The 24,620-nt window shown below is 46.1% G+C and overlaps 1 protein-coding gene across 3 annotated transcripts in view; it reads right to left on the minus strand.

Annotated features, from left to right (window-relative positions):
• Positions 1–24,620, minus strand: part of PNPLA8 (patatin like domain 8, phospholipase A2) — a 383,576-nt gene that overhangs the window by 148,693 nt on the left and 210,263 nt on the right. For all 3 annotated transcript variants that reach the window (XM_078674318.1, XM_078674319.1, XM_078674317.1), the window contains 2 exons: positions 18,731–18,902; positions 5,213–5,270 (listed from right to left, as the gene is read on the minus strand). In XM_078674318.1, coding sequence (XP_078530444.1) covers positions 5,213–5,270; positions 18,731–18,902 — 230 coding nt within the window. The remainder of the gene's footprint in view (positions 1–5,212; positions 5,271–18,730; positions 18,903–24,620) is intronic.

A 24,620-nucleotide genomic window follows, 5' to 3' on the forward strand; every position in this document is an offset into this window, starting at 1 on the left:
AGAAAGGACCTGAGACAAAACTTGGAATAGACTCGGCACCGCAGAGAAGTTCCATCAACAGCACCTTGATCGAAAGCAAGAAAAACACTTCGAGCCCGCCACAAGCAGCCAAGAAGACTGGCAAAGACAAGACCGAAAAGAGGCACAACTCACAAACAGCCACAGACTCACCCGATAGAGAAAATCAAGAAAGAACCGAACAGAGCATTCAAAACCACACCAAAAATCCCACGAAGAAAAGGGAGGAAAAACAACCTCAAGCAACTCCCGAGCGGACTGCTATAATGAGGGAAAATACTCCTAAACAAGAATTGCAGGAAATCAACAAATCGAACGACCAACACAATGTAGCAGGACCCAAGGAACCTTCCAACCAAAGCGAAACCCTAATCAACATCACTGAAAATACTCAGCCGCATGATAGAGGATAAGACGGCATTACCACACTAATGTTCCACCCTGAGTACCAATCAAGAGGCCCAATGGATATCCTAAATAGGGGAAATATATTACGGCTGCTGAAAACCATAGACAGCCTCAAAACTATATCATCTGCTGACTTGGAATCAGTAGAATTTATGGAAACCTTGAGGCATCCCGGAGTAGAATCAACAAAAACAGTATGGGTCACAGGAGAACTCCCTAAGAGAATACTAAAAGAAAAAGAAAAGTTTGACTCTTGGGGAATAAAATTAGAACTTTCTTCTCAAACAAGATATCCAGACCCCTTACTATACGACAGTCAACAAAAGAAAACAAAAGAGCTATCTATCAAAAAAACTGTCCTCAGAGGAGCACGAAGCAAAACGCCAGAGAACCTAGTGTATTTAGACCAGTCAGACATCAGAATACTGGCCAATGACAGCCAGCCCTTACCTAACTGGAGCTGGCTCGCAAGGACCATAAACGCAAAAGAGTCAAACCAATGACAAAACAATACAAAATTAACGAATTCCACCAGGACCCTTAGCTTATGCTCATGGAATATCAACGGCCTAAGACACAAGCTCTCAGACTCGGACCTAAATTCCTATTTGAAAAAATTTACTATCATCTCTCTGCAAGAAACTTGGTCCGACTCTCCACCAATGCTATCAGGATACAATCTGATCTTTCAACCACCCACTCAGAGCTCACTGTTCGGCCACAAGAAAGGTGGTCTCGCCATATACAGAGCGCTTTCAGTGATAACGAAGGCCGCCCCACTAGATTACAACATAGCCGCCCCAAATGCACTGCAAGCGATACGACTGTCATTCCGCGCGCAAGATACAAATGAGGACATCATCTTAGTAAACCTCTACTTGCACCCCAGGGAGAAAAAGAAGGGAGCACAACAACTGAAGGAAGAACTCGTAAAACTAGTGAAAACCGAGAACACAAATAGCCTAATTATCACAGGGGACTTCAATCTAAATATGCTTAGCACCTTGGACCCCGAAACCAAAGACGACGAGGACCCGTTCGCCTGGGAGTACAACCATCAAGACTGTACCTCGGGAGGCAGAACCACAAAAACATCAAGGAGCCTGCTGGCCAAACTAGAAGAGCTGGGCCTTAGGGCACTCAATGGCAGATTTTCAGGTGATCGACCGGAGTCTGCAACATTCCACAGTACACTGGCAAGCTCTACAATTGACTTTACCTTCCTTTCTCGCAGCCTGTACTACAGGGTAAGAGATTTTCACATCTGCCCAATGGATTACAGCGACCACCTGCCCCAGGAAACAACGATAAACACACCGACAATACCAAACCCGCCAGGCGTCAACAACCTGGGTACGGACTTTACAACAAACGAAAGACGGGTAAAATGTAAAGTTACCAACCCACAAAACCTTTTAGAGCAAGCGAAGCACGCTCTCCAGGAAGCGCAGTCCGAATCATCAAACCTGATAATACGTTGGGAGGTATTCACAAAAAAAAATGAAAGACATCGCTGAAAGAAAAGTGCATACAAAGCGAGTAGGCAAGACCAGCGATGCAATACACAAGAGCCACCATAACTTTCGAAATGATACCAATCTAAAAAGACTGAAGACACAAATTAACCACACTCTGCGAAGAGCAAAAATAGATTCCTCCGCCTACCAGGCTTTAAGACAGTTAAAAGGCGACCGAAGGAAATTAATATGGCAACTAAAAAAGGACGCAGATTAGACATTCTTCGGGAAAACTCCTACACGATGCCAAGACAAACAACAGCGCACAGTTCTGGCAAAAGATTAATGGCCTGATCAACCAGCAAAGCCAGGCGATGGAATCACATGTGACAGAAGATGCCTGGACAACCCATATTAGCACAAACTTCTGCGACACCAACGAAACATGGAAAGAAACTGGCAAAACCAACACCAGGAGCAAAGAATACTTGCCTCCACTCAAAGAATCCTCGACAACCAACGAAGCACTATCAATCACGACTCTACAAATAACTAATAGGATTTCCAAAGGGAGAACAGAGGGAGCTCCAGGCCCCAACGGTATACCCCCAATAATATTCAAGCAGGCACCAGAATACTGGGCACCTACTCTAAAACCAATGTTTGAAAAAATATGGCAGACTGCGACAATTCCACGATCATGGAGGGGGGCAATAATCTCACCAATATATAAAAAAGGCGACAGGAAAGATCCAAGAAGCTATCGGTTAATTGCCTTATTAGACAACGAAGCAAAATACTACGCTGGCCTCTTACTTCAGGAACTGACATTATGGGCGGAAGAAACTTCAGCAATCCCACTTAATCAAACAGGCTTCAGAAAAACATGGGGACGACCACAAACATCCTTGCCTTGTCACTCCTGATCGATTCAGCTCTAGAAGGAAAACAACCCTTGTACCTGTGTTTTATTGACTACAGCTCCGCCTTTGACCACGTAAACAGAAATCTGCTGTGGCAAAAACTGAAGAGAATGAAAATTCCAGCAACACTACTGAACCAACTAATCCTCCTGCACAGCGATACATGGGTCCAGGTTAAACTAGGTACCGACGACTTTTTAACTAAGAAAATTCCAACTAACACAGGAGTAAAGCAAGGATGTGTGCTAGCGCCAACTTTATTTAATCTCTTTATGGCCGACCTATCTACCACACTAAATGAAAACAACTCACATGCGCCAAAACTGGGGGGCACTCAATTGTCTAACTTATTTTATGCTGATGACTTGGTGCTAATCAGCCGGACTCCGATCGGCCTACAGCGGCTCCTCGACATCACCGCACAACACTCCAAAACAAATAAACTCAGTATTAATTATTGTAAAACAAAAGTCATGCGCCTCAACTATCGCAAGAAGAAACCAACATTCAGTTGGAACCTGGATAAAAAGAAATTGGAAGTCACAAATAAATATCGTTACTTGGGAGTGACTATTGACCATAGGGGGAGCTTCAAACCGCAATGTGAGGAGATAAAAAAGAGAGGCTTAATGACAGCTGTATCGCTAAGGAACTTGAAAAATAAGATCATCGGCCCAAGCTTCACCCCCACTCCTAAAACTGATACAAGCCAAACTGATACCATCCATTACATACGGTAGCGAAGCATTGAGAGGCAGGGATACCGGAACCTTAGAAGGAGTAATTACAAGAGCAATGCGGATGATGTTTGGCCTCCCGAGATACACTTCTCCGGCGCAGATCCAACTCAAATTTGGGCTGGTTAAGAAAGAGCTTGCTCGCAAGGGAGCATACCTTAAGACCTGGCACAAAATTAGCAGAGGGGAAGCAAACACCCTCAACGCACTCCTCTGGAAAGATCTACAAAGCAAAGACAACTTGCCCAGCAAGACTCTTTCTAGAGGATGCAATAAAACAACTGGGGGCGAGTCAACTATGGGATCTGCAAGGGAGCCTGGCAGGTTTCAAAAAAGCTGTAAACAATACAGTTAGGAAAGAATCCCTCCTACAAGACAAAGCCTCACTAACGGAGAGAGCACATGGCTGGCTGACAGTACAAACCTACAATAAACTCACACCACAGGCATACCTTCTGACCAGCTTCACCAAAAAAACAAAAGAATCATTCCTAAAATTACGAATAGGATTATTAGCCTCAGCTGACCATATGGCCCTTTGGCTGCGGCCCCCAACACAGGCAAACTGTCGCCTGTGTGGAACTCATGAGGAAAACATCGTACATCTCATTACCATCTGCAAAGAGCTGCAGCAAGACCGCAGGAACCTACTGAGACCCCTATTCATAAAAAAAGGAATCAGGACGAGCAGACAAGCAACTCTGGCTTGCTTCAGAGGCGACGAAGTTCAAATGGCTTGCCGACTGGTAAAATACCTCGGAGCTGTAGAAAGCAGAATCAACACAAAGAAAGAACAAACGGACAAGGACAGCACACCCTCAATACTGTGAGTGCCAAAACATCAAGACAGCTCAGAGACTTAAAACTAATTAAAACACTGGCATACTATAACTAAAAGTTATGAACATTCAGGGTAAAGGCCAGCCAGTCTTCCAAAAAGGAATAGGCACTGCAATACCTAACTTTGTATAGGAATGAGGGCCAGGACTGACAAAAGAAACCCTCTCCGTAGAAGGACACGAGCACCTAACGGCAGACGGACACTCCGTTCTTTTTTAACTTTTTTTAAACTGCACTTTGTAACATAGCTTAAATTGAATAACTCCATCATCTATGCTGCTATAAATATTTTTAATACTTTCCTTTTTTACTGCTGATGGTTTTTGTAATGGTTTTTATTAACTGTACAATAAACTATTATTATTATTATGAGTTGTAATAACCTCCCCATGTTTGCCCTAAACTTCCTCTCAATCCTCTACTTTACTTTACAGGGTATCCCAGGATGCACCTGTGTTTTACACTGGTCAATACCGTGTTCCATATATGGATGAGTTGATGGTGATGTCACATATGGAATATTCAAGCATGTGTGAGAATGGGAGAGAGCAAGATCAAATTACTAAGTGTTTCTGTCTGTACATTGTATCTTGGGGCTGGCACCAAAGACTGATTCTTTCTTGAGTCTCACTATAAATTTGAAGGAAAGCAATTAAGCATTTCAGGGGCAAGGAGAAATCTTAAAATATTTTTGGGCTAGAGCATAAAGAGCTGGTGCCAGTTTCTTAGTGTGCTGTACATCTGGCTCGTCTACCTGCCTAAAAGGCAATGTCTAGCTTTAAAGATGTTGTTAGTGGACACATGAATGGCAAAGTCAATCTGTATTTACCTTTGGACACTTAGGATTTCTTGCAGTCTCTATCAAGATATCAGAACCCATTCTTTCCCTATACAAAACGAGAAAGATAAGAAATACATGAAAAGATTGGCAAAAAACAAACATTCCACATTTTAAGTCAAGATGAATCTTACATGTACTATATACTCCAATTTCTTCATATCAAGACATTAAAGAATACGTTTATAAATATCTTCAAACATGTTTTTCTTAGTTCCTTAGAATAAGTGATATTGGGCAGCTCCGCGCCACTGCCATCTCACTCCAGAAGTGAAAAAAGGAGCTACATATAAACCCCACATGTGTCAGTTGCTTTCTTAGACTTTCCCTGCCCTCAGACGCAGAGCTCATCGGCAAACTAGCATGAACAGTGTGCAGATTTCTAGTCTGAGACCATTGTAGATGGAAAAGAGTCCAGTTCACAGAATGGGGAGGTGGGAGTGTTGGTCAGGAATCTGCGGTTAGATAGAGTATCCACTAGAAAGAGAATTACCAAAGGTAAGTAGCTTGTTCTTCAGATGGATATTTCTAACCACAGATTCATCACCTTGTGAATAGATACCATAGCAGTACCTCCCCCAGGTTATGGATTTGTGAATTGGCTCATACCAAAAAGGCCTTCAGGACAAAGTGGGCAAAATGCCTAGATCAATGGAGTTCACTGTTGAGGCAGTAGGGCTTCGTGAACATGTGTCAGCCTCATAGTCGCCAGACAAATATCCAGGACAGGTTAAAGCGCATGTTAAAGCGCTGATAACAGATTTGGCTCTGGTGCACCAAGTCTGCAGGCCTTCCAGAGTCTGCTTCTTGAGCAATGCCTGTGTAAATGAAAAAATGGTGTAAAGCGGTAACGGATTCTTGTATGGTTAGTTATCCAATGATTACATAAATTATTCACTAGGGCTGTATACACAGTTTCTGAAAATGTATGTTAACCCTTTAGTTGAGCCTATAATCGTTCACTACTAGATACATGGGCTATACAATTTTGTAAAGCACATTAAACATACACAAATAAATCAAATAGGAAAACATGTATAAGGGACAACCAACTCACCAAATTGCACATACATAAAACATATATCAAAAACCCAACAATAAATGTGCCAACTAGGAAGTTATTTTCTTCAGTCTTCCAGGTGTTTTAAACAGATATGGCTATGTTCTTTGCTTTTTACACAGTCCATAACGAAGATAGTCTGTGGATTGTACACATGTGAGTGGCAATGTTGCCCTCTATATCCTTGGTGTGTATCAAAATGTCTTTGAAAATTGAATGGAAAGTATAAAGACTCCTCCATTGGAAGTGTTGACACATTTCGGCTTCGAAACTGCAGTCCTCTTCAGGACAGAAAAAGACGAAGTACCTATAAGGATGATATAAATATATACATACATTCAGCCTCGTCCATAGAAAAATGGCACCGGCAAGTGACGACCAGGTGAGCATAATTTAAAAAACTTGACCACCAGAGCCAAATATGGTGAAGCAAGGCAAACGTTTGTTAATCTCCTCCAGTTGTATGCAACTTTAAGGCTAGTGGTTCATGCTGCCCCGCACTAAGGAGAACATGTGTATCTTTCAAGGGGTAATGGGTGCTAATTATGTGCATGCATGGGTGTTTAATAATCATGCATCGAGGTGGTGGAGATGCGTGTCTGAGAGCAGTGCCAGAGGCTAGTGGAAAGTGGGTCATGCGCCGGAAGGTTTGGCAATGGGGCTGGCGTGGGACTTACTGCAAGTCCCAACTGTCCCGACCCTCGACCCTGATTCAGGGTAGGCCGCTCCCCACCTCGCTCACAGCTGCTCTCTGTGCCACCGCTGCTGCTCGAACGCTGTTTTTGCCTCCCCCCCTGTGCCTGCTGTATCTTACTCCCCCTACGTTCACGAGCCGCTGTGCCTGCTCCCGCCGTTTTCCTTTTCCCGCCACTGCCTTTCCCGGCAGCCCTGCCCCCCTCAGTACCCATTCGCCGCCCGCTCCCACCTCCCAGCTGCTCCTCCCTCCCATAACCACTTATATGGAGGCCGCACAGCAGGCGTGCAAAAGGCAAGCCCGTCTGCGCCCGTCCGCGCCTGGACCGCGCCCAGCGCCAGGACCCCTGGCCCCCGCAACCGCCACGATGCCCGCCGCCACTACAGCTCCAGCACCCTCCACGCACTCAACACCGGTCGATCACGCACCTGCTGCCTGGCCATCGCTGAAACGCACCCAAGGACCCTCCTCCTGCCGGAACTGCAACTTGCACAGCATCCGGCCCGCCAACCCACCCACAGAAGAACCCAACTTCCTCAGATGCATCCTGCTCAACACCCGCTCCGCCCGTAAACACGCAGTCGAACTCTGGAACCTACTCGACACCAACGCCCCGGACGTCGCCTTCCTGACGGAGACCTAACTGACCCACTTCTCGGCACCAGACATCGCCATAGCCATCCCAGAAGGCTACAAGATCACCCGCAAGGACCGCACCAACGGGACAGGAGGAGGAATCGCCATTGTCCACAGGAACACTCTCAGAGTCTCAACCAACACCGACTACACGGTCAGCACCGCCGAAACACCTGCACTTCCAGTTCCACACCGACAAAAACACTACCCTCTGAGGAACACTCATATACAGACCCCCCCCCGGACCCCGACCGCAGTTCAGCAACTCCATCACCGACCTCGTCTGCACACACACCCTCGACTCTACGGACTACATCCTCCTCGGGGACCTGAACTTTCACCTTGAGAACAACAATGACACCAACTCCTCCACCCTGATCGACAACCTTGGCAATCTCAGACTCAGACAACTCGTCACAGCACCAACACACTTCGCCAGCAACACGGTTGACCCCATCTTCTCTGCGAGCACCCACGTCTTCTTCGACCGCACCACCGAACTCCACTGGACCGACCACCGATGCATCTACTTCACATTCCAGAAACCCACCATACACCACCGCACCCAGCAGATGCTTCGCCGCAGCTGGGCCAAGATCACCGAGGACCAGCTAACCTCCACCCTCGCCCAGAGCCCACCCGTAGACCCGACCGACCCCGACACCGCAGCCCACAGCCTCAGACAATGGACCAACAACTGCGCCAACACCCTCCCCCCGCTCAGGAAGCCCACCAGCACCCACACCAGCAAGAGAGCCAGCTGGTTCACCGAAGACCTACGGGCCTCCAAGCGAGCCAGCCGCAAACTAGAGAAAAACTGGACCCGCAAAAAAACACCGGAAAGCTACACAGCCCATAGGAACGACACCCGCCAGCACCACCAACTCATCAGATCCGCCAAAAGGACCGCCTTCAGAGACCGGCTAGACAACAACGCACTCAACAGCAAAGAGCTCTTCAGCATCGTGAAGGAACTCTCCAACCCCAGCTCCATCACCAACGACATCCCACCATCACAAGACCTGTGCGACTCGCTGGCCACCATCTTCCATCGCAAGATCGCAGACATCCACAACAGCTTCGACACCGTCATCACCTCGGCAACATTCAACACCCCCGTTCCCACGACCACCAACCGCCTGCTCACCTGGACCAACATCAACGACGACGACACCATCAAGATCAAGAACACCATCCACCCCGGATCCCCGGAAGACCCCTGCCAACACCACATCTTCAACAAAGCCAACAGCACCATCGCACCCCACCTCCGGAAAACCACAAACATCTCCCTGGAGACAGCGACCTTCTCAGGGAGCTGGAAGCACGCAGAGATCAACGCCCTGCTACAGAAACCCAAGGCGGACCCCAAGGACCTCAAAAACTTCCGACCCATCTCCCTGCTCCCGTTCCCGGCGAAGGTCATCGAAAAGGCCGTCAACAAACAACTAACAAGCTTCCTCAAAGAGAACAACATCTCCTGGACCCATCCCAGTCCGGGTTCCGCAGCAACCACAGCACCGAAACTGCCCTTATCGCCGCCACCGGCGACATCAGGATCATGCTAGACAATGGTGAAACCGCTGCCCTCATCTTCCTAGACCGGTCAGCAGCTTTCAACACAGTCTGCCACCGCAAACTAAGAGCATGCCTCCACGATGCCGGAATCTAAGGAAAGACCCTTGAGTGGACCACCTCCTTCCACTCCGGGAATACCCAGAGCGTCCGCCTCCCCCCCCTTCTGCTCCAAAACCACCAAGATCATCTGCGGCGTACCACAAGGCTCATCTCTCAGCCCAACGCTATTCAACGTCTACATGGCACCACTTGCCCACATCGCCTGACAACACAACCTAAACATCATCTCCTATGCCGACGACACCCAGCTAATCCTCTCTCATCAAGGACCCCCACACCGCCAAAACCAACCTCCACGAAGGAATGAAGGCTGTCGCCGACTGGATGAGGGACAGCAGACTGAAGCTGAACACAGACAAGACAGAGGTCCTCATCTTCGGCTCCACCCCCTCAGCCTGGGACGACTCCTGGTGGCCAAAAGCACTAGGAACACCCCCACACCCACCAACCGCGCATGAATCCTAGGGGTCATCTTCAACCCCACACTCTTCATGACAAAGCACGTCAACGCTGTCTTCTCCTCCTGTTTCAACAACCTCTGCATGCTTCACAGGATCTTCTAGTAGATCCCCACCGAAACTAGAAGGAGAGTCACCCAAGCATTCGTCAGCATTAGACTGGACTACGGCAACGCACTCTACGCAGGAGCCCCGGCCAAACTTCTGACATGACTCCAACGCATCCAGAACACCTCCGCATGCCTGATCCTCGACATCCCCCGCCACAGCCACATCACACCCCACCTGAAAAACTTGCAGTGGCTCCCCATCAACAAGAGGATAACCTTCAAGCTCCTCACCCACGCACACAAAGCACTCCACAACACCGGACCAGCGTACCTCAACAGATGACTCGGCCTCTACACCCCCGCCCGCCAGCTCCGCTCCGCAGACCACACCCTCGCCATCGTCCCCCGCATCCGAAGAGTGACCAACCGGTGGCAGATCATTCTCCCACCTCGCCGCCAAGACATGGAACACCCTCCCCATTCGCCTCCGACAAACCGAAGACCTTCTAACCTTCAGGAGGCTCCTCAAGACATGGCTCTTTGAACAGTAGCAGCCCCCCCCTCCCTAGCGCCTTGAGACCCTCACGGGTATGTAGTGCGCTTAACAAATGCTATGATTGATTGATTGATTGAACTGTGGGTGGGGTACTGTGGTCCTCTGGGGGGTATTTATATCCAGGAGTCTGGTCAGTGTTTTACACTGTGCAATACTGTGTTCCATATGTGGATGACTTGATGATGATATCACATATGTAATATTCAAGCGTGGGCTAATGTACATGAAATTGGGAGAGAGTCAAAGTTCAGAAGATCCTGGGAGATTGGGGAACCAAATCCCTCGGGCAGCTTCAATGGATTACCTAAACCAAAGTGGCCATGCCCTATACAAAAGGGGAGAAATGTAAACGTCAGTCAGATCTTACTGGAGTGTAAGGAACCTGAGTACCGCCATGGTCCCTAACCACACCAAGGCCTCTCAGAGGATTGGAGTCGGCTAGTGTTAAGATTAGCAAGGAGGAAGACCCCTGGAGTCTATGTTTTATCCCAGGTTATGAGGGGGGATTAGGGCTAACCCCTATACTTTTTGTTCTTGGGCAATACATAGCAAATCTTCAGGCAGAGTGAAATCCATCAAGAGATGGCTGATTTCTGCATCACCTTGCCTTTTTTTTGTCCCAGCAAACCCCATAAAGAGCTGCTCAACCTCATATTCTTTGGTGCAATTAATGCAAAAACTGAGTTCTCTGGGTGCAAATGATTTTGAGGGATGAGGCAGAGCAGAGTACGGCGGAATGCTGCACTCTGTCAGATATAACATGGCAGAAGGTAAGCTCAGGTCCTCAGCAGCAGCTTGGACTGTTCACATGAGGCACAGGGTCAGACTGATTTGCATATAGCCATGTCTGAACCGGGGTGGCAGAGTGGGCTAAAGAACGGTGACGGATCAAACCCAGATCTCTTGACTGGGTGTGAGTGTTTGATTGGTTCAGATGCTCTGTCCATCACCACCCCCTTTTGTACCGCTTTGGCCGCCATAAGTGTGGCAGGGTATGCTCAGACGTGAGTCCCTTGCTCACTTTGCCACTGGATTCAAGCAAGCCGGGCTGAAGACAGCTGTAATGCCAGAAACCAGTCCTCGGAAGCTTGTTTCCGGTCCAGGGAAGGCATGGCTTGGCAGTTCGGGCTGGACTGTTCCCATGAGGCACAGGGTCAGACTGATTTGCATATAGCCATGTCTGAATTGGGGTGGCAGAGTGGGCTAAAGAACGGCGATGGATCAAACCCAGATCTCTTGACGGGGTGTGAGTGTTTGATTGGTTCAGATGCTCCGTCCATCACCACCCCCTTTTCTCCCATAGCGGCAGCATGATCGGAGGATAGGTGCTCATGCCCGGAGTTTCGGGTGACGCACTCCCCTGGCCCAAAACAGTACATTAGAATGATATGAGTGCAGTCATTCCTTATCTTCTACAGAGCACAGGGCAGGAAAGACAGAAGGGCAGCCTGGAGTCCTGAGCTCCTCTCGAGGTGGAATGAATCTACGAGAGAGCACCTCCTTGGTAACACCAACAGATAAAAGTGCTGAAATTACGCGTTCTTGACAGTGGCGAAAAAAACGAGTCAGGGTTCTCCTCAATAATGGAAGTTGCCCAGCACAACCTCTTGGAGTAACTAACATTCACAGTCACTAGAAAATCGGAGAATCAGTTTCGCCGCCCTGGCATTTAAAAATCCTGCCAGGTGGTTCACCACCTGAGAAATTCCCTGGCAGCCAAGCCACTTCCAGAGGTGTGGAGCCTCCTTGCACAGGACCCAATACCTCACCCCTTCCTGTTTACTGCAGTACCACATGGCGGTATGGCTGTCCTTGAGCACCAGCATCAACCTTCCTCTGATAGTGGGCAGGAAGTCCGTCCACCCGAATTGAATTGCCCTCAAATCCATCAAACTAATATGGAGTCGAACTTCAGATGGAGATTAGAGGTCTCGCACCTTCACCTCTCACAGATGGGCTCTCAAATTCAGAAGCAATGCATTTATCACCACTGTCAATTGTGAGGGTGGGAGGTAAGGATAAGAGTCTATCACTGACCCAATCGTGGTCCACCATCCACCACTACCTATCTTTTGAAATTTCCTCTGAAATCTGGATACAATCTAACATTTTCCCCTAGTGCTGTCTCGAGTGGGAACTCAGATCATCCAGGATGCAGAAGCCTAGCAATCATAGCATCCTCAGAGTCATCCACAAAGATGTAGAAGAGAGGCAGAAACATTAGGATCAAAGCCCGAATGCCCTGGTCTCTCCACTCTGGAGGAAAGGCACAAAACGGTACCAGACCAAGAATAGCTCAGATGAACTAGGAAGGAGTCGGGAGTGACTTTGGTAAATTGATAGTGAATCTCAATGATATTAGAAGGTTCCCTGTCATCTGGATATGTTTGAAGACTGCCTAGTGTGAGCCCGCCTTTAACAGCCAGTCGTCGAGGTAGGGGGAAGACTGGCACCCCGACCTCTGAAGGTGTGCTGTGACCATGAGCATTTCTTTCACGAACACCTGAGGTGCATTCGTGAGGCGAGGAGGGAGCACTGCAAACTGAAAATGCTCCCGGCCCACTGGAAATCGGAGGTAACGCCTTTGTGTCTGCAGTACTAGAACATAGAAAGAAGTGTCCTGCAAGTTCAACGCTACCATCCAGTACCGGGATCTAGGGGAGGCAGGACCTGGGCCAGTACGAGCATCTTGAGTTTGTCTTTTTGCAGAAAGGCGTTGAGATGGTGGAGATGTAAAATAGGTCAAAGGTCTCTGCTGTTTTTCAGAACAAGGAAGTTGCGGGAGTAACACCCAGTTTCTACTTGAGAGGCCGGAGACCTCTCGATGGCATCTTTGACCAAAAGGGCCTGTTGTCTCTGCTGCAAGACTGACATGGAGTGGAGAAGTGTGGCTCAAGGGTTAGAGCAGGCAGACCTTGATGCAGAGCTCTGGCCAGGGACCAGGGTTCGATTCCCGCCTCGGCGGGTCTCCGGCACATTAATTCCCCTGACTGGATATTCTCGCCTCAGTGCCTGTTCTGATCATGGGTCCCACGCTGCAACTCTGGGCAATAGCTTGCTTAGTCTCCACAACGGCCCCAAAAGTGCTGGGATGCCTGGCTGCACCTGGGGGGTGCCCAGGAGTGGACATTTCCCAGGAAAGCCAGGAAGGGTTCCTAAGCGGTATACGGACAGCGCCGGGACACCTCCGGTGGAGGTAGCTGTGCGCTTTACAAATTCCGACATTTATTTACATGTGGTCCTCCGTCAGCCATCTTGATGAAGGTACAAGGCGCTGCAGGTTTGAAAGAAATGGGAACGTATTGCACTGAATGACAATCTGAAGGACCCACATATCTGACTTAATCACTTGCCACACTTGGAGGAAATGCACCCACCAAGGTGGCTATGTGCTGTGAAAGAATTATTTATTTATTTATTTCAATTTATATAGCGCATTATCACCTATAGGTCTCTAAGCACTTGTACTAGGAAACACCGGACATTACAGAAACAGGCAACCACCTTGTAACACACCCCATGCATCTTGAAAAAGCACAGTTTTTAGCATCCGATGAAACGGCAATAGGCGGATTATCACCTATAGGTCTCTAAGCACTTGTACTAGGAAACACCGGACATTACAGAAACAGGCAACCACCTTATAACACGCCCCATGCATCTTGAAAAAGCACAGTTTTTAGCATCCGATGAAACGGCAATAGGTTAGACTCCTTCCGAAGGTGCAAAGGCAGTTTGTTCCAGACTGCCAGAAGAATAGTCGAAAAGGCACGTCCGCCCAAGGTGGACAGGCGGAAACAAGGATTGACCAAAAGAGTATCCTCTGATGAGCGCAAAGTCCTCCCAGGAGTGTACCGAGACAAACGGGCTTTGATGTAACTGGGTGCATTGCCATATACTGCCATGTAAATGTAAATGTAAATGTAAATGTAGTTGAGCTTATATAGCGCACAGCTACCCGCAGTGGGTTTCCCAGCGCTTGCTTAGGGAACCCTTCCTGGTATTCCCCTGTGAGATAGCAGGGTATCCACAAGGTGAAAGTCAGGCATACCGCCGCGAGGGGCCGTTGTGGAGATTAAGCAAGCTATTGCCCAGAGTCGCAGAGTGTGAACCCGTGAGTCGAGGAGGCACCGGGGCGAGAATTATCGAGTCCGTGGAATTTTTTTAGCCCAAGACCCCGCCGAGGCGGGGAATTGAACCCTGGTCCAGGACCGATCTCAGCTTCCGGGTCTGCTGCCTCTAACCCCTGAGCCACACTTCTTCTTCTTCTGTGCGAGATGCATAGACCTTTAAACATTACCCTCTGCCTAATGGGGAGCCAATGTAATTGGTGCAGGTGAGGCGAGGCATGCGTACTCCTAGGTTTTTAAAAAATCAGTCTAGCGGCATCGTTCATGACTATTTGCAGTCTTGTAAATTGTTGCTGGGGAAGCCCGACATAGAGGGCATTGCCGTAATCCAGCCGTCCTAGGATCATTGCGGACACCACGCTCCTTAAGGTAGAAAAAGACAGCAGTTGGAAGATTTTACAAAGTTGCCTAAGGAGGCCGACGCATGTGTCCACCACAGAAGACACTTGCTTCTTCATAGACAAATTACCATCAATGTGGATGTCCAGGCTTTTCACCACGCCTGCCGGTACTGGAGTCCTACCCAACTCCTTGGGCCAGAAGTGATCGTTCCATGGGTTGCCCGAGATGGTGATAGGCAACACCTCGGTTTTATCTGGATTAATCTTCAAGGAGTTGGAGGACATCCAGTTGATTGTAAACTTTAAGATGTTATGCAGCCTGGCATGGGCTCCTGGCGAATCCTCAATTTGGATGATAATCTGTGTGTCGTCAGCATAGTTATATATCTGACAATACATCTGATTAAGAGCTGAAATCAGTGGCTGCAAATAGATGTTGAAAAGGAGCGGTGAAAGATCACCCGAAAAAGGTTGTGATATCTGGAGGGGACTGGTGTGCCATTGTCTCCGATTCTCTGGTAAGTCACAGCCTCAGTCATCACATAGCTGGGAGACCTACTGGGCTGGAGACATGGTCTGACGTTGATGATATTAAAACTCATGCCGTAGCCTTGAAGGAGGTGAAATTGTAGATGGAACTGTGAGGAGGAGGAGGAAAATAATGGGCTGTAGCCCTGCTTATTTAAAATGTTCCAGAGCGGAGTCAACTTTTGCACCGGAAGATTGAGAGCTATCAAATGGTATGTCTTTTAGGGATGCCTTGACATCCCCGGAGAAGCTAGTACAATTCATTAAGGTGTGGTGCAGAAACGTTACACTTAGCAAACGGTTGTGACCAAGCCAGAGCAGATTACACATTTTCCTTCATCACGACCATCGTGGATAGCTTGAGTCGGGGAAGCACGGAGGCGCTCCGGAACTGGTGGTAAAAACTTGGGCCACCGTGTGCATAAGTTATAGGAGTAGCAGCCTAGACGACAGCAGGCATTTACAAACCGCAGAGCAAGGCTCATAGGTGAGAATATGCACTTAAAATAGGTTTGACTCACAATCAAGTGGGTGGTGGGGAACACGTTAGGTTTTAACATACTGCTGGATGCCTGCACCCCCAAGATCTCTGTGTGGGGTGTTACATAAGGAAGTCAGAGCCACCAGGTGTTGGTCGTTGGACCAAGCGCCTGCCTAATGACTGGGGGACCCAACCGTAGTTTTGCCCAAGTGCCAAGAGGTTATTCTTAAAGACTTTGTTAAATGGCAATAACGGTTCTGTAGGTGCTTAACTGGGCTGGAAAACTGTTGTAAGAAAACTAGTCTTCACCTCCATAGTGGGTAGTTGTATGTCCTGTCCTTCTGCTTCCCTCCGCATAACAACAGCGAAGGATATATTTTCTTCAGTGGCAGAGCTTGTAGGAGAAACAAGGCCAGTAGCTGGGAAGTATCCATGCCACAAGCAAGATGAAGTTCCTCAAAACAAATAGTCTCACCATATTGGGGACGAAAATCATCCTCATCATAGAAATTGTCTATATCAGTCCTGAAAAGGTATAGGGTCTGAGCTCTAGTGCGTGGTAAGAGCAAGGTATCAGAATCTCAGGGGTTGCCGGCTGGTTGCTCTCCTGTGTTTTCTGGTCAGAGTCAGAGTGAAAAATCAGAGTCAGAGTGAAAAATGGGTTGTGAATCCTCTTATGGCATTGTTGGCACCGACGTCGATGTGAAGGGAGCTGGTACAGTGAGTGGTGCAAGACCTGAAGTCTGCACCAGAGACAGTGCTGAACCCAAAGTGGGTTTGAGGTGCACAGACAGCCTCAAGAGTTGACCTGGTGGTGGAAGTCTGACTAGAGAGCCCGGCAGAACCCTGAGGCCCCAAGGGTCACTAGTGGGAACAACATGGTCTCATTAGAAGCCTCTACTTGCTGCGTTGTCACTAACGAACCCAGAAATTTGGAAAGTAACAGGACCAGGCTTGGCATCAGCTCAGACACAGATCAGGAGAGAGACCGAGTGGCATGTTTATGCCCATGTGCCCTCAAGATTTTGAAAGTGGTGGGAAAGGAATCGATTTTTTGGAACAGGACCTTCCTTTGACTCCAATTGTACAGGGTACAGTGACTTCTGATATTTGGCAACATAAAGATTTGCCTTACTGTCTCGTATGGCTTGCAGGTTCATCTGGGTACATCGGTCACAGGAACCAGAGTCGTGTTCAAACCAGAGGCACCATGGATATACCATGTGAGGGTCTGTCATAGACATTTGTTTGCGACGGTTACTTAACTCCGGTTACTCCTCATCTGGTAGAGACATGACATAGCCACTGATTCCTTACCTTTGAACTGCCAGGCGTAAGGCTGGATCCGGAAGATTTTTCTTAGCAGTACCCCTGCGTGATGGTAGGTGGCGCTGGTCGACGCCGCGTGACATTGTCGGCTTCATGTTCATCGTCGTCGTGACGTCTGCATCCACGACTTTCCACGCCAGAAGAGCGAAGCCATAAAGTGACTGACCATGGTGTGTTAAAAAAACAGAACCGCTGGGGCACTGAAGGGGAACATCCCTGACACTTAAAACCAATTCCGGAGTGCGAGGTGGATAGGTGGGTCGGTAAGGAATCTGCGGCTAGATCATGTCTCTACCAGATAAGGTGTTACCAAAGGTAAGTAAGTTGTCCATCTGATAGAGAGATGTATCTGCAGATTCCTTACCTACCCACCCATTCTCCCCGCACTGCGGAATTGGTTTTAAGTGTCAGGGAGACGAGGGCATGTAGAGATCATATATAAATTTAACACAACACTACTTTCTGCCATTTGTTCAAGGTGATGAGGAGTATGTTCCAAAACCCAAAAGTTACATGGGGTGCCTTACTATTAGGTAGTACCCTTTTATAAACACAGGTAGAGAATTTAACTATACTATCCAGCGAAACACAGTCGCCCTGCACAACAATGCAAATGATGTCAACATGCAAACAACTGAAGCAATAGATACAAGCACGTACAGCACAATAAAAAAAGCCATTCGCATAACACCCTGCACAGGTGTCATCAAGTTTTACATTATATAGCAAAGATGCACGGATACATATTTTCTATCAGAAGCCCCTATTTCTATTTTTCAGACTTCAATAATCTAATATAAGCTCGGAAGAATATCATAATGTAAGACATCACCACTTTAAATTCAGTTATGTGCGCCAAACACAAGACAGCTCTTAAAGATATTTGCAGCAAAAGGGTGTGGAGCTGTAAATAACAAACAATTTCAATGCAATACCAAAAGATAAGAAAAAGGTGCAAACATCCGCTGGAAAACAGATTTTACTTATGATAATTTACGTGGCTATGAGAAAATATCACAGAGAAACACACGTTTTTGCTTGATTGTCTGCAAGTAAAATTAGTCTAAAGTCGCACTAAAACACAAATCCACTATAAATGTAGCTTTGTCAGTTAACAATGTAAATAACTCAGAGATATTTTTTAGGGACAATTCTGTTCCAGACACATTGGTATGATGCACTTAACATGATTAAAAAATAATTTAAATATTATGGCAAGCTAGAAAATACAAGATCATACACTCTATAGTTTGCAGTGGAAGCATATGGTCCTTTTCAACCTAGCATAAACCAAAGTAGTGTTTTGGCGGTCTCATCCCAAAACTGAGGTGCTAACAGTCGCTGTGACGATGCAAAACATTAAAACCAAAGCGAAGACCTGAATGATGTACAAAAGTAACAGATGTGCTTCAGCCTCCTCGGGAGTCCTCACCGCCATCAAGTTGTGCTTAAAGGGTCATGGAGCCCATGGAGTGGCAAAAGAAAACATCTTTAAAGTTATCATTATCACAAATTGCATGATAAAGTTGTAAGCCTTTTTCCACAACAAACGTGATCACAGTAGTTACAATGATAAATATTGTAATATCTCACAAATTGTTCGCTTACTTGAGAATCTTTTCCCACATTTCGCTATCATAAAACGCGTGGCTCCACCCCATTTTCACAGTTCCAACGATGACATTCTGTTTGAAGACATCAGTTCCTAACTTTTGATACAGTGCCTCGCATTCATCCAAGGGCATATGGAACAATCCAACCATAAATGCCAGAATGGACCCTGAAAAGACAAGGGATAGCAATGGCATACATTATATTTAATATACACAAAGCACAATACTTTGCATTGTCTACAATGGGAACCTAGTTTTGCAATAAAAAGGAAAGGCATACATTATAAGAGCCCTCTTTGTAGATTCACAAATAATTAGTAGGTAAAGTCAGACACTTGTTTCTGTAGGGTTAATTCAACTGGAGAAAATGTCGGGCGTGTCTTGTACTCTTGAGATTCACAAAGAATCCCAGGAGCACAAATGAAAGTATATGCTAGTCATAGATTTCCTAGAGAACTCCAATGCGGAATCTTTAGGCATGTAGATTTACCATCAGGTGGTGCAATGTGCATGAACATATTTGACTTTTAATCATCATTAAGATATTTATCCTTGTGAAGAAAACCTACATACTACACAGTTACCAAAATATGCAATGTCTCCTCCAATTTATCACCCAGGGAGCTCCTACTTGCGAATTAAACTTGACACAAACTGTATGCATTTCCATAGAGGGCATATCGGTATCTTTTTCAAAGGACAATGCATTAATGCTGTAATCAGAAAGTAAAGTAGATTCTGTCATGTGCATAAATTGAAAATCAGTTGCATAAAGCTAAAATATCTGATCTACTCTGAAGTAGCAGAAGTATTATTCATAAGACAATAGCAAGCATTCAAAATATGAACAAGTAAGATCGTTCGCTGCCTTGTTTTCATGGTAAAAACGGAATGTCCGCAAAATTAATATTAAAACATAGATCAATGACCAGTCCCATCAACAGAAAACATTACTAATAATTATGTTTTTGGTGATATTTAATTTACAACTGTGTTTGCAACAAGATATGTAAAAGCACAACTGAGGGATTGCAGCAGTGAAAGATACAAGGCTGCAGGGAGGTTCTGAATCTCATTAGTCCAATTGTGAGGTTTGCTTGACCACAAGCATATGCTCTATTACGTATTGTTTGACATGGCAAATATTTTCATGTGTACATCTAATAATTTTCTGCAAGCACACTGTTTTTTGAGACCTCTGTAGAGCATTCCAACACCCAAATTAGTTTCAAGTATGCTTTATGGGAAAAAAATTGCATAATTGAAGATAACTCCGTAACGACGATTTGAGAGCGTGATGTTCCTATTCATATCTGTACTAAAGGGGAATCTTAAACCACAAGTAGTTCTTGGGAACTGCTTCTATGCTGTTGAATTCATGTTCTTTCCTATCTGTCAAATTAACAACTGTTCACTCCTATGTTTCCTGGACTTTAAATTTGCCTCTGTTGTTTCTCATCGCTGCCACTTAGATGGCATTAGATGACGAGTGGATGGGAGTGTTGTGAGGTGTACTGGCCTGGGTAGAATTAGCGGAGTATGCAGAAATCCGCAAAGTGACCAAAAAACGTTGCCATTCTATGCAGATTCTGCAAGCGTCGGAGTGCGTTACATCACACTGTTTGTGCCGATTTTTAGTGGTGGGTGTTTGTCCCATGCAGTATAATCAGCACGAATGGCACCAAGCGCAGCGCAAGAGGGCACTGATTCTTTCTGTTGCTTGAGTAGATGTTCTACTAGAGTGGCAGCTTCCTCAATGCGAACGGAAGGCTATGCAACCCGAGAGGTAGCGACCATCCATGATGGCCCGCATTGAGAAATCTTGCCGTGAGGGTGGTCTAGAGTAAGATTTTCCTTGCTCGCGCTCGCCAACTTAATGTTGGAGAGCACATGCTTAGAAAAAACTCTGCTCTGTGCGTTTTTGAGCACTCCACACTATGCACGGAGCGCGAAGTGGGAAAAACTCTGCAAACTTCGCAAGCAGAGTGGAAGTTTACGCCCAGGCCTTGCAGTGATAAATGTTATGCTACTTCTTTGTGGCCAGTTCCACCAGCTCCCTGTAAATCAAGAGGCATAACGAATACCAATGTGTTCTACAAAGGAAACCAGTGCATTGTTTGATACCTACTGGTGTATGGTTACATTTTAAAAGAGCCCCAGAGGTGTTGCTTTAGTATTCTGCAGGAGACCTCCAACAAAAGAATATGTATGTTTTAATTTACATAGAATAAATCTGTCATGGAACATGACTTACATGTAGTACTAAGTCAACCTGGATATTAATATGAACAGTACATTTTTTCAGGTCTGGCTTGTCAGGGCAACTACCTGCAACACTTATTGTTGCCAAATTAATAAAATACACCGAGTAGATTTTGGCTGCACCCAGACGAGTATTTCCGTTTAACTACTTGATAAGTGTATTACTCTACATCTTATGGAAGGTTTGCATTTCAGTGCATTAGTGACTAAGGGGCAGATGTAACAAAATACCTATTTGCGATTCTCAAATAGCGATTTTTTGAGAATCGCTATTTGAGAATTGCAAAATGGTATGTATCTAAAAAAATCGCACATTTTTTGCGATTTCTAATTTGCGAATAGCAAATTGCGAATTCCCAATTAAGGAATGATTTCCCATTCATTTCTATGGGCCAGGAGGCCCATAGGAATTAATGGGAAGTTATTCTCAATTTGCGATTCGCAATTTGTGAATCGCAAATTGAAAATAATTTCAAGGGTGCAAGGGTGTCATAAGGACACCCTGATGCACCCCTGAAATTCACATGTGTGCACATATGGCGCACATTCATGCCCTAAGGGCATGTATGTGCGCCACATGGTACCTTCACAAATGCAAAAAAGTGCTTTTGTGAAAGAAATCGCAAATTACCACCAACTTCAAGTTGGTGGTAATTTGCGATTTCTGAATGAGAAATCGCACAACTTGGGTGCTTCATACATTGCATTTAAGGAATAGCAAAATTTGCGATTCCTTATTTTGCACTCAAATTCTGCGAATTTCAGCGTTTGCGAACCTATTTGAGCTTCATACATCTGGCCCCAAATCTCAAAAGTACAGTTACTCACTAAACGTTCAATTTCATACCTCATAGGTGCTTTCAAAGCAGAATGCAATTATTTTTGTTTTATGTGGTTTTTTTTACGGCAGACAGCTTCTTTCAATATTTTAACTAGGACTTTAAACACATGCCAGGCCTAGTTGGTTTACTGGTGCTTGTTTTATCTTGTATTTGATGTTTCAGTAATTGTTATTTACAAGTACCGTAAATGAGTGCACTGCGGCCACATTATCTTAGATAGCTGCATGCTGCAAAAGCACATAATTATAATAAAAATAAAATAATAAACAGGTGTTACTATTACCCCATTTACTGGCACTCAATTAATCGACGTCTTATGGATTGAAGATAGATGGATTTGAACTCTTAGCTTGCAGATCAGACGGTTCTTAACAGAAATGCTTAACTCGGTGAGCCATCTTCCTGGTTTGCAGCTCCCACTAACTTAGCAAGTGTATAACATTTTCCATGGTGTGTAACTGTTGAGAGAGCGCCATCTGACCACTGCAAGCACCCGTCACTCGATTACCACCACTCAAAATACAATCCTGGTTATGTTATGTGACTACAAGATTGGAAAGGACCGCCATGGCAGGACTTCCACATCATCACCCACACGAGCCCAAAGCTTGCAGTAACACGTCTAGTCAATCTAAGAAAATGACTTCGGGCGCAGAAATACCACTGGTACCTGGAAAGAGGTTTACTTACTGCCAACTCTCCCTAGTTCTACAAGCGTTTACAGATACTCCTTAATAGATGGCTGAAATAGAAATAATATTCACGGAGTGCGTATCTGCCAACATCATTGACTTTTCTGAACTCCCGGCAGAGCATGACAATGAAACCTTTAGGCAAACCCTTCAGAAGAATACAACAAAAACAGAGTAAGCAGAACGTGTGTTTGCAGTAAAGGGACCTTTCCTTAAAGTTTCCTTCTAAATATTAAAATGTCTTTCTTTCGTGGGTCATCCAGTGTTTTTATGAATAAATTACCACAGCAATGAACTGAGCAGCAACAGAACACATCTGTCTTGACAGATGATTCGAGCGGTGGTAAAGACAGCGCACTAATAGCTACCTCGCAGCTTTCTTCCAGGAAGAGCAGAAGTGACAAAAGGGATGAGCTGCCATGTGATGATGGGCATCCTAAACTGAAATGACATGTTGAGTAATATGAAAATACACAGCTCACAGCTGCTTCCATTGCTTCTAAGGAAAAGACACACAATTGATGGACGGAATGCAGAACAAATCAAAACATTCACCCCCAGTCAAAAGATCTGGGTTAAATCCATCATTTTTTTGCTCACCATGCCACCCCCAGTTTACACCTAGCCATACACAAATCAGTCTTGACCCTGTGCCTCATGGGAACAGTCCCAACTGCAAAAACAACAGTTGATGGACAGAATGCAGAACAATGTCATACATTCACCCCAGTACAGAGATCTGGGCCTAAATCCATATTTTTTTTGCTCACCACATCACCCCAGTACAGGCATGGCGATATGCAAATCAGCCTTGACCCTGTGCCTCATGGGAACAGTCCAGCCCGAACTGCCAAGCCAGGTCCTCCCTGGACTGGAAACAACAGCTGGCGAAGTGAGCTAAAGAACGATGATGGATTCAACCCAGATCTGTGACTCAGGGTGAGTGTCTGAAAAGTATCAGCGCTCCGTCCATCATCTCATTGTGTTTGATTTGTTTGCCCTAAGTTGTCAGGGCATGCCCAGACGTGGGGTCCCTTGCTCACTTTGCCACTGAATTCAAGCTAGCCTAGCTGATGAGGGGTGTTACCACGAAACTGGTCCCAGGATGCTTGTTTCCGGTTCAAGGAAGCCCCGCTTGGCAGTTCAGGCTGGACTGTTCCCATGAGGCACAGGGTCAAGACTGATTTGCATATGGCTAGGTTTACCGATTGCCTTTTGGTAATTTTCTGAGGTTTATTGCCCCTACTTAAGAGACCACCTGCTCTGGGCATTTAATTCCTCCACTCATAGTACTGACCTTACGCCCACTACGCCAGTGACTGAAATTTCATTGATCCCCAAACATGGTAAGGACGCTACATTTTGCTCCTCTTATCCGCCCATTGCATTATTGAACACAGACACTAAGCTCTACACTAAGATGTTGGCCAAATGATTAGAACTCCTCCTGACGGGCTTGATTGAGTCGGATCAGGTGGGTTTCATCCAACACCTGCATGGCACGGATAATACAAGGGGACTCGCCCACTTGGTTGAAAAGGCTCACTTGCATAACAATACTGCCCTTGTCCTGTTCTTAGGTGCTTAGAAGGCATTCAACAGGGTCAGCTGGGCTTTCTTGAAAGCTGTTTTTATCAAGATAGGGCCCAAGTCCCGTCATGGTTAGCAAAATTATGGCCTCATATTTCGTGCCTAATGCTGCCATCTGGGTGAATGGCCAACTAACCAAACCCATTGAGCTCCAGTGTGGCACCCAACAGAGTTGCCCCTTGTCCTCTTTACTTTTAGCCCTGGTTGTGGAGCCATTGCCAAACTGCCTTTGCTGGGCACTGGATGTTGCTGGCATACCTTTTGAAGGGCAAGAACACAAGGTCCTACTTTATGCAACCGATCTTCTTTTGACCAAATTGAGCCAGCGACAATCAAGGTCCTTGAGTCTCTTCAATTATTTTTATGTTGTTGTTTGGGTTTCAATGCCAAGTTGGGCACTAACGCCCGGGTGGGCTACTTCTTAACCTTTATGAGAAGAACATTGAGAAAATTCAACTGTGGCTCCCTGTAATTACTAATGTTCGAAATGCAGCAGTTT

The sequence above is a fragment of the Lissotriton helveticus genome, chromosome 1_1 (assembly GCF_964261635.1).
Source record: "Lissotriton helveticus chromosome 1_1, aLisHel1.1, whole genome shotgun sequence".
NCBI classification, from domain to species: Eukaryota; Metazoa; Chordata; class Amphibia; order Caudata; family Salamandridae; genus Lissotriton; species Lissotriton helveticus.